An 11643-nucleotide genomic window follows, 5' to 3' on the forward strand; every position below is an offset into this window, starting at 1 on the left:
CGAATTCAGTTCGTCTTGCTGTTCATCATCATTTTAATACTTCGCTAAAACCTTGAATGTTACTTGACTTGATGTCAAAACAGTCAAGCAGTCAATTTATTTTCATGTGTTTATAAATAATAGTTCAAGTTTACCGGAATTTTGCTTTATTTGAAAAAAAAAACTTTATTTAGGAGAAATAAACATTTTTTCAAAATCACAATTTAGTTATTTTCAAATTTTCAATTTCTCCTATGTAAATAATTTTATGTGTTATAAGGTCAGAGTAAAAAAAATTGTATAGAAAGAGGAAGATAAAATATTCCTTTAAATAAAGAATATCACGCACAATAACTTTGATTCACGTAAAGAAAAGGAATAAGTTCTGAATTTCCGTTCAACATGAACATGAAAATGCCAGATTTCAATGTGAAAAAATTGGTCAAAGAGGCGGGCAGCACTCTTTCACGAGTTGTTCAGGTAATATTTATGATAAATCAGGAATGATGGTATCAAGTTTGTTCAGATTTTTTTTTAAATAGTAAATTAAAAGTCCTGAGTTTTCCTGGTCAACATTTGGTTTTTGACAAACTATACACACTTTGTATATGAGTGAAAAACTGAGACCGTCTTGATATCCTGCGCAATGTTTATACGTGCATTTAAAAATTTGGGACTACAAACTACATTCATCAATGAATATATTTTTTTATGAATTACATCGCTTCCACTCCTCAAGACTGAAAATCTTTTGATAAAAATTGAAATATCAGAAAAAGTCGGGGTTCAAGCCAAAAAAAAAGGTTGGGTTAAAATGGTCCGTTGATAACTTTAAGTCCTAGTGCTTAATTAAAATTACATCGATTCTCATGGAGAATACTGTGAAGGCGAGCTCAAGCTATTTAGCATATACTACTGTCAAACGTACAGTACGCCCCCACAAATTAGAAATGAAATGCCCCGAGACCATTTCCAATTTGCGGAGTTTTCTAATTTCTGAGATTTTTTCAATTTCATCCACAAACGGTGTATCAAATGAAAAACTGATAGGGGGAATGATTTGCTTAATTGAAAACAATATATTGAACACTGTTCAATCAAGTATTGTATGTAAATACATGCAGTTATTTTAGTGATTATAAATATATAGTAAGTCCGTTAGTTTATTTTACTGGATAAACTACTCCTCGGAACAAACCGAAATAAATGATGACTGGCTGTTCTTATTATATCAAAACATTAGCATTCTATATACAATTTTGTATATGTAAATTCTCTGATGGAACAAATCGGTTTCGATTTGTTAATGATTGATGATTGACGCAGACAATATGGAACAGATTACTTCTTGACTTAATTTTTAACTTCGGGGTAAACGTCGAAAATCTCAAGCTGGTCTGCTGATATAGTTATTTAACGAAATGGAGAAGACTTTCATTACGTTTTTTCATTAAAAATGAAGTAAATTTCCCTTTGTCTTGAATGAAATGATTCGAAAACCCCGTAAATTAGAAATGAACCCCGGAAATTAGAAATTTTCCATACAAATTTTTAAACCTTAAATTCATTTCTAATTTCTGAGGTTTTCTAATTCTCGGGTTTCTAATTTGCGGAGGCGCACTGTACTTGATGGAAAATTTGAATTTATTTTGAAGATATTTCAAAATATAACTGATTCATTTAATGAATATATATTTATATGAATCTTTTGTTTAACAAAAGATTCATATACTATTTTTAAAATGACAAAACTACTAAATTTCAAAGTCTACTATCCTATCCAGGGACTGAAATTTCGGAATCTTCTGCCAGATTCGGGATCCTCTGAATTCGAAAATCGGGATGTTACTTTTTTATATTTGAAAACCATAATTTGGTGTTTAGTCAATTTATTCTATTATTTTATCATTTAAAGACTTTATTTTTTCAAAAAATTTGTATTCATCAAAGAAGTGATAAATTGAAGAAAAGTTTTACGTCTAATCTAACGTCCCTGTTGGTAGATATGAATTTACAATTTAGTAGAGACCGAAAGACACAAAAAAGTATTCCGATTTTCGCAAATACTGTGTGTATATCACAGGTCAAAAGTTAATCACCAACTCAAAGGATGGCTATATCACAGTCAATGTTGCTACTTATTTTAAAGTTTGTCTAAAAATCCCAGATAAATATCCAATTAAATATCATTATTTCTATACATTTTGTAGGGATGTAAGATAACAATTTGTCAGTATTTTATGTTGAATATTTTCTTTCTTCGCCGTGTACCGATGAGATGAAGTTTGTACGGCTGGTTGAATTCTTGAATTGATCCACTTTGTTTGCAAACTTGCACATTTGAGGCACTTGCGATCTGAATTGCTTGTCCATGATCTTATCTTTAATCTTGAGGTAGTCTGTGTGCCGTAACCTACGTACGCTCTCTGCAATTGCGGTATCGTTGCGTACATTGGGACAATTTGAAATCCCGTTGACGATGTCGTACATGAATACAATTGATGTATTCACTCTCCTACGCTCCAACGATGTCATGTTCAACGCCACAAGTCGTTTGTTGTAGTCGGTGATACTGTAGCCGTTGGCCGTTGGCCGTTGGCCGCTGTACGATATTCTCTTCAGGCGAACTGGGTAAATTTTCTCAAAACGCTCTCGATTTTGTCGATATGTACGGCATAAGTTAGCAGCCATACAACGTTACAGTACTCGAGGTGAGACTGAACCAATGCGTAGTACAATGTTTTGAGCGTTTGAACGTCGATTATGTCATAGCAAAATCTCTCGATGACACCAAGGGCAGCCGTTGCTTTCAATGTAATTGCGTCGATGTGCTTGACAAAGCTCAGTTTTTGGTGACGCCGAAATCTTTGTGGTCCGATACGCGCTTGAAGGTGAATTGTCGATGGCCCGCTGTAGCACTTCCGCATCCGTGCTCGTGTGGATGATTTTGGCGATTTTCACATCATCGGCGAACAAGGAAATGAAGACATCGTCCATTTCGTCCACTATGTCGTTGATGAACAGCAGGAATAGAGTGGGTCCGAGATGACTTCCCTGCGGTACGCCAGATGATACGTCGAATTCGTTCGACTCGTTGCTCTCATACTTGACGAATTGCGTTCTGTTTGACAGGTATGATTCAATCCAAGCAAGAAGATTTTCTGGCAGGTTGAACGATCTGAGTTTCAGAATCAATCTCTTGTGTTTAACTCTGTCAAACGCTTTACTGGAGTCCGTGTAGAGAACGTCTACTTGCGCACCAGAATTTATGCCTCTTTGGGCATAGTAGATAAAATCAGTGAGATTAGATGCAGTAGATCTGGACTTCATAAAGCCATGTTGCTTTTTGGTGATTTTGTACTGTACCAGAGACAGAAGTTTTACGTTCACCAAATGCTCAAAGAACTTCGCCACAGTTTGGAGCTTAGCAATGCAACGATAGTTTTCAATCTTCGATCTCGCCCCCTTTTTGAAAATGGGAGACATACTCGAGGGCTTTCATTTGTCAGGGAAATGGCCAGCTGAAAATGATTCATTGAAGATCTCGGTATGTGGAGCCGCCAAATAACTCGCACAATTCTTTAGTATCAACGGGTGCATACCATCGGGACCCGTACCTTTCTTGGTGTTTACGGCTTGTAGCTCTTCGAGCACAAAATTAATATCGAGCTGGAAATCCTCAGTTTGCTGTGACTCATGCAGGTGATTGTTGAACGCCTTGAGTCGTTGAGTCATCGTAGTTGCTATTGAAGAAATTAGCGAACAGGTTTGCCTGTTCAGTTTCGTTTGCCGTACGCACGTCACCAAGTTGCATGACTTTCGGTTTGTTGTCAGTACTCTTCTTCGAGTTGACATATTGCCAAAATCTCGATGCATCATACTTGAGCGAAGCTTTCATTTTGTCCACGTATGTGTTGTAGAGTTCCATGTTGAGTATATCAAAATCACGTGATGCTAAAATATACTTCCATTCAAAGTACGGTTTGAAGCCAGACCGACTGTAACGTTTTCCTGCCTTGTTTTTCCTGTTTTTCAATGTTATTAGTGATTTTTTTTTCCATGGGCATTTTTGTATCGATTTGACGATGTACGTGGGCACAAATTTATGATTGCATCGTTTAAAATGTAATGTAGCAAATTCACTTTCTCAGTGATTGTCTTTCCATGGAATAATGCGAGGAAGTTGATGCTTGCCAGGTGTTCATTCATGCCAGCATAGTTGGCCCGCTTGAAGTTGAAAGCCTTTGTAGTAATGTTGGCTTCGGTTGTGTTGTTTTCATGCCATTCAAATGTAGCCAATATCGGTGGATGATGACTTTCAATTTTTTTCTTTATGTGTTGGCCTTAACAACACGCTCAATTGTGATGTTGGTGAGATCATTTGTGGAAAACAAATCCAATAGGCGACCTTTCGATTCATTTCGGACATGATTTACCTGATGGACTCCCATGCTCATGCGCCCCTGGATGGAAAGTGGCCGTTGACTCAGGTGCAAATTTAGTTGGAATCATAATGTTGTCATTTTCGCTATCGATTGACCATTCCACATGCGGCAGATTAAAATCACCAATGAAAATAAGAACATCCTCTGGATCAGATGCTATTTGGTGCATGGCCGCTAAATGTGAGTCGTAAACTGCTTGCGGTGAATTTGGTGGAATGTATGCACCACCCAATGAGGAAAACGTTACAGTTGTACACATTTTGTGCACGGCCAATGTAATTTCTCCAACTGTGTACAACTGTAACGTTTTCCTCATTGGGCATAGATGTAGATGACGTGTGATTTGTTTGTTACTGGCTTTTACACAAACATATTCCAAATCGTCAGCACCGACAATTTTTATTTCTTCACTGGAGAATTTTTCGTTTTTAGTCGCAATTTGTACTCCACCGCCACGTTGAAGTAGTCTGTCCCTACGAAAAACGGAATACAGATCGTCAAAAAATTCAGCATCATAAATATCTTTTCAATCACCGAATAATCCGCAGTTTTTGCCCAACAGCAATTATTCTTTTTGGAATGGAACACCGTACCACATTATGCAAGTTGAAACATCTTTATATAAATTTTCGGAACCATTGAATACCGAAGACATATTTAACAAAAAATCGCATGTGTACACTCATTAACCGTGATTTACTAGGCGGATTGAAAATGACCTGAAAAAATGAATGAAAGTTTAATTTTTCAAGTAATCCATATCATTTTCAAAAACTAGAATCCTTTTCATGAATCCAGTCAAAATTTGAGCCAAATCCGACCATCAGTTCCCAAATTACAGTCATACGAGTGAAAGACTCCCAAAAATGCTCTAATTTTGCCGTTTAAACGGTATAACTTTCTTCTGGTGCATTGTATTCAAGTATATTCATGTGGAGAGTTCAGAGAGTGACCGGGCCTAAAAAACACAATGGTTAGTGAAGCAATTTGAAACCTATTTCGTTCAATTCTATCACCATATTAACAGTTCTTTAACATGGGTGAAACTCGCATTTGAACGTGAAACTCGCAACATAGTTTTCTTCGCCAAATTTGCTATGTTTTATCAAGTTTTGACATTCGGCTAGGTTTAAAATGATGCATAAGTGACTTCTTATGTTATTTTTTACCTTTCCCACTGGTTTATGATGATTTTTCTATACCTAATACCACCAACGATGCCCGAACTCATATTTTGCGACCTTGGTCGCTACAAACCCTTTTTGGCGATTTCTACCCACAGTTTATGGCCCGCATCTATTCGAATGAACTCAAATTTTGCTTAGACAGCTCCAAACGGGGCTTCGAATCCTCAAAAAATTGTTCCTTTTCCTCCTAAAGAAATTGCGAAAATCGTCTAAAAAGTTTCAATATTTTTTTTATGCAAAAATCATCTAAAATAATGTCGAAATCGTCTAAAAGCCCTATTTTATTTTTTTGGCTTGAATATCGTCTAAAGATTTTGAAAAAACGTCTAAAAAATGTCATAATCGTCTAAAGAAATAATTCATTTCGAATCTAAAGATATTGCAAAAAACGTCTAAAGATATTATGAAAACCGTCTAAAAGGTGTCAATATTTTTTTTGGGTGAAAATCGTCTAAAGAATTGGTAAAACCATCTAATTTGAATTTCCAATTTTTTTGGTAAAAGTCATCTAAAGATGTTAGAAAAACGTCTAAAGAATTAAAAAAACATCAAAAGAATTGAAAAAATCGTCTAAAGAAATTGCGAAAATCGTTTAAAAAATGCTCATATTCTTATGTGTGTAAAAAACATCTAAAATAATGTCAAAATCGTCTAAAAGTCCGATTTGTTTTTTCTGGCTTGAATCACGATATTCAAAAAAATAAAGAATTTGAAAAACATTTTTTTAGTTGCTTTTGATCAGTTTATTATTTTATCAAACGTATAGAATTTTGTCATTATTGTTTAGACCAATGCCAAATCCGAAGCCGTTCTGGGCCAACCATTGCGTGAAATCACAATTTAGATGTTCGACAGTTATTGAACATGGCAGAATATTCAAATTTTGGACATTATTATTATCAATATATGAATTTGAGATGGATTCATCTTGACATTCACACAAGACTTGACTGTCGTAGGTACTGCTTTCATCGCAGTCACTTTGGTTGGAATTTGAGATGGATTCATCTTGACATTCACACCAGATTTGACTGCCAAAGGTACTGCTTTCACCACAGACTTTGGACCCGTTCCTGAAGCTAAAAATTCAACATATTCATTAATTTTTTCTTTGAAAACTCATTGCACACAATTGAATAACATTCAACACACACCATTTGCACTGGGACTGACGTTTTCCTTACTTTTAGGTGGCTTTGATAGGACTTTTTCATTCGATTGAGACTCTGTGAATTGTGAATCAAAAATGTTAGTTTAATTTGGAAAAATGAAAAATTCTCTCGACTTAATTCAAGTTTGTTGAGAGAATAATCATTTGCACCTTTACATACTGTCGATATGCAGTCAAGGTTCAAGAGATTGATTCATCTGAATTGAATTGAATTTTCAAAATATATTTTTCAACACAAACACACTGGGCATTCCTGCGGTAGTCATTTTGGTTTGAATTTGAGATGATTTTCTCAATTTTTTAGACGATTTTTGTAATATTTTTAGACGTTTTTTACAATTTTTTTAGATTCGAAATGAATTATTTTTTTAGACGATTTTCAAGCCAGAAAAAACAAATCGGACTTTTAGACGATTTCGACATTATTTTAGATGTTTTTTACACACATAAAAATATGAGAATTTTTTAGACGATTTTCGCAATTCCTTTAGACGATTTTTTCAATTCTTCTGACAAATTCTTTAGATGTTTTTGTGAATTCTTTAGATGATTTTTACCAAAAAAATTGAAAATTCAAATTAGATGGTTTTACTAATTCTTTAGACGATTTTCTCAATTCTTTAGACGATTTTCTCAATTCTTTAGACGATTTTCACCCCAAAAAATATGGACACCTTTTAGACGATTTTCTCAATTTCTTTAGATTCAAAATGAATTATTTTTTCAGACGATTTTTATATTTTTTTTAGACGATTTTACACATTTTTTAGACGAAAAACATTTAATCCATTTAGTAACCATTGTGACAATTATTGTATTTAGTTTTAGTTCCACAAACTCTCCTGATGATGGTAAAATGTTTACCGAAAACGTTCGCGAATAATATCATTATTACTTTTCCATACGACCATGTCGTGTAAGAAAAGTATTGGGATCGCCCCAGATTTTTTGACCCACTAAAAATCAGTTTTTTCGATTTTTGACCGCCGAAAATAGCGAAATCTAGCGTTATTTTAGGATCAAAGTGTATGTGTGTGGTACAGTGTACTGTACGCAAAAAATAAGAATTGCAATCGCCCCAGATTTTGTGATCCATTAAGAATCGGTTTCACAATGTATAAAAAACAGAGTATTAAAATCGCTCTGATATTAAGGTCTGATTAAAATATGATTCTTTCCCAATTTCAATGCATGGAGAATTAGATTTAATTGAAAATCATATGTTTGGGACAAGGGGGAAACTACTACCACCGCATAATTCATATTAATACAATCTGGTACAACACCAATTCTGATAAATTCCAAAGAATTCTGCGCAATTCAGAACAATTCCAATCAATTCCGATGTTTCTAAGTCAAATTTGATGATGATCAACTTCAAAAATTGCATATATAGGGTCATTTAGCATCTCAAAGGAATGCTTAAGCGCATAGATGTTCAATCTTATCGAAATAACTTCAGATATGGCGTTTTTAATTGTAGATAGGTCTCACTTCCAATTCAATATTTCACTTCAAATAGGTAAAGGCTTTATGATACATAAAAAATTTTTAAAATGGAAAACAGAGCTAGAATTGAGTCTTGTAGATCAAACCAAGTCAAATATGTTCTGGAAGTAAAAAATCTTCAATATGCATTCAAATGAATGGTAAATGTCCCTATATTTGCGATATTTTGAGTTGATCATCACCAAATTTGACTAAGGAACATCGGAATCGATTGGAATTGTTTTGAATTGCGCAGAATTTTTTGGAATTTTTCAGAATTTGTGTTGTACTAGATTGTATTAATATGAATTACGCGGTAGTAGTAGTTTCCCCCTTGGTTTGGGAGTGTAGAAAAGTTAAGAATAATAAGAATTTAAAAAAAATTATACATTGTTATAACTGATAAAGTAGATCACTGAATAATTTTTTGATTTTTTTTATCAATATTTAGCTAACAGAGGAAAAGTTGGGAACCTCCGAAAAAACTGAACTAGATGCCCATTTTGAAAGTTTGGCGGACCGAGCGGAGCAAACAAAGCTATGGACCGAGAAACTATTGAGAAATACCGAGGCAGTTTTGACTCCAAATCCTGGCAATCGGGCAGAAGATTTTATATTTGAAAAGATTGAAAAGAAAAAACCTACCCGTTTAAGCAACTTGGAATACTTGGGCTTGGATATGATAGAGGTAGGAATATGATAGAGGTTGAATCGCTTACTTTAAATGGTGAATGTTTCATTCCGAAATCTCACATACTCATTTTATTTCTAAATTGAAAACGGTACACAGAGAAAACATAACCTTTTGTGACTATAACTGCAAAACAAAATGATGATAAAATTAAAAGAATTACATTCGCAATATCAAACTTCTCCGTACTGACGTCCGTACTTTTTGTATTAAAAAATAATCATTAGGTATCTCAAAAATCTCAACACTGCGGTTTCTTGACAGTTCCCATATAAAATAGCTCCGAAGCGCCAATCTACAAACAACAATTGTTCTACAATTAATTCTGGGTTACTACAATTAATAAAACAGTTTGGACCAGTTTTGGAGCATTTTTTCTCCCTACAAAAACAAAACACTGCTGTTGTCAAATAAGTTGTTGAATATATCAAGAATCGGACGATTGATTTGAATTCTACAAATTCTAGATTTAGTTTGTGGAAAGTTCGATTTGGGGCCAAGATTTGAGTATAACCGATTTTGGACCAATTTTCATGACTCGTCGCGATATCGAACGAACGGGCAGACATATTTGAAAACAGACAATTGATTTGAATTCTACAATTTATCTACAATTTTTTAAAACCAGTCTCCATTCGAAAAAACATTTGATTCATGGAAAATTCGTTTTTTTGACCAAGATTTGAGTATCCCCATTTTGGAGCGGTTTTTCGATAGCCGATTACTCAAAAAAATTGTTCCTACATAAAAAAAAGTAAATACACTACATTAAACTACATAAAATCTACAATTGAAATCGCCCTACCCAAAGACATTTTGGCAAATTTGCCAAGATTTGAATATTCATCTAATGTTTTGTTTTGATTGAAAACTATTTGGAAAAATGAAGAACCGAATCGTTGGAAATGTCGTCGAAAAATGATACTAAAAGGGACATTTTTTGCGCGCATTCAGTGTTCGATGCGCATCCAGATATTTTTTCCTTGTGGCTTAACAATTGTTACTCATTTGACACTCAAAAACAGAATGATGCTCACACAGCAGTACACGTCTGCTTTATATATGTTTTGCAATACAGCACACTCGACGAAATGGGTGGAGATTACAATATCGAATCGCTTACGTCATTCACTCACTGAAACGGTATATTTATTTATTTCACACCGCCAAAAACTGGCTGAATATTTTGTTTTGCAGGAAAACGACTCCAAGAGTCGTAAAAAACCTGATCTTTTTGTGTTTGTACAATATATGGTAATTTTATACAATAAATAGTTATAATAGTCTTTCTCGATTGGTATAACATTTTGGTCTAAAAGCATTGACATAAGATAACCTAACCAATACATGGAAATGCATAGGTAGCCGAAATGTAAACGGTCCAATATAGCCTAACTTAAACGTGTGAAAAATGAAAGGCCAACTGAAGCGTTAACACTGTAGTGACGGCCCCAATGACTGCAAAAGTCATCATTCAATTTATCCAGAGGTGATACATTGAAGAAAAGTTTTACGTCTAATCTAACAAGTCCATGTTGGTAGTTATGAATTTGTAATTTAGTAGAGACCAAAAGACATAAGAAAAAAAAATTTACAATACTTGTAAATACATTAACATAAACGGTAGTTTCCATTATAAATTAATGGCAGGTCAAAAGTTAATCACCAACTCAATGGATGGCTATATCACAGTTAATGTTGCTACTTATTTTAAAGATTGTGTAAAAATCACAGATAAACATCATTATTTCTATAGGGGAAGGTGGGGAAATTCGGAACACACATCGAAATAATTTAATAACATTCTAAAAAATTAACATTTTTTCAAATTCTAAAGTGGTACGACTTAGTAAATGTAAAAACCTAACTTTTGGCACTTGTCGCTTGTTGAAATTCGAATCGGTTGAAAAAAATGTACCCTGTTGGCAAAAAACCCTTGATTTTGCGATTTTCAAAAATGGTGGGGAAATTCGGAACACTTCATAAATGGATAGAAAACTATTATTATTATTATTATTATTATTATTATTCTGCACCATACAGCGTTTCTTCGCCAGAGGTGGTTTATTTAGCATAAATAAATCTTGTTATATTTACAATGTTTGCAATGGGATAATTAATTCTATTTGACTTTACTCTCTCCAAATTCTGTTTCTCTTGAAATAATCAGCTACTCTCTGTTTTACAGTATTTGTACTTGTGTTAAAATCAATTAAATAAGTATCACAATTCGGAATAGTAGTAATATTACATTCATCTGGTAAATTAGGTGGTTTGATAGGAACAAAGTATTTATAAAATTCATTGTATGTACTCAACATATAATTGATAGGTTCAAACTTGGAATAGCAATTTTGATGCGTCGGTATTGAAAGGAAATCTGAGTTTCTTGTCCAATGTCGCGGTGTTTTAAAACTTATTTTGCTCAAAATGTATTTCGATGAAGTATTTCCACATATCACATTGTGGACAAGTGATATTTGTGCTATCTTTCTCCGCTCTTCCAGCGTAATCATTTGTAATAGTAAAAATAGTGTCCGTCCGTCCGAAAACCGAAAAAAAGATTCGGACGTCCGGTCCGAATGTCCGAAAACCGAAATTTTTTTTCGGACGTCCGGTCCGAATGTCCGAATTTTTTTTCGGACGGACGGACGGACAAGGGGTTTTGTCCGAACTTTTCAA

At 34.1% G+C, this 11643-nt stretch overlaps 1 protein-coding gene across 1 annotated transcript; it reads left to right on the plus strand.

The window, feature by feature from the left end:
• The first annotated feature begins 42 nt into the window (after positions 1-42).
• Positions 43-9334, plus strand: LOC129571191 (endophilin-B1-like). Its single transcript, XM_055450956.1, has 4 exons — positions 43-58; positions 317-459; positions 8722-8958; positions 9189-9334. The coding sequence occupies exons 2-4, from the start codon at positions 382-384 to the stop codon at positions 9234-9236; spliced, it is 363 nt and encodes a 120-aa protein (XP_055306931.1). The 5' UTR covers positions 43-58; positions 317-381; the 3' UTR covers positions 9237-9334.
• The last annotated feature ends 2309 nt before the right edge of the window (positions 9335-11643 follow it).

Source organism: Sitodiplosis mosellana, unplaced genomic scaffold (assembly GCF_009176505.1).
Source record: "Sitodiplosis mosellana isolate CC-2019 unplaced genomic scaffold, AAFC_SMos_1.0 Smas_scaffold_1551, whole genome shotgun sequence".
Lineage (NCBI taxonomy): Eukaryota > Metazoa > Arthropoda > Insecta > Diptera > Cecidomyiidae > Sitodiplosis > Sitodiplosis mosellana.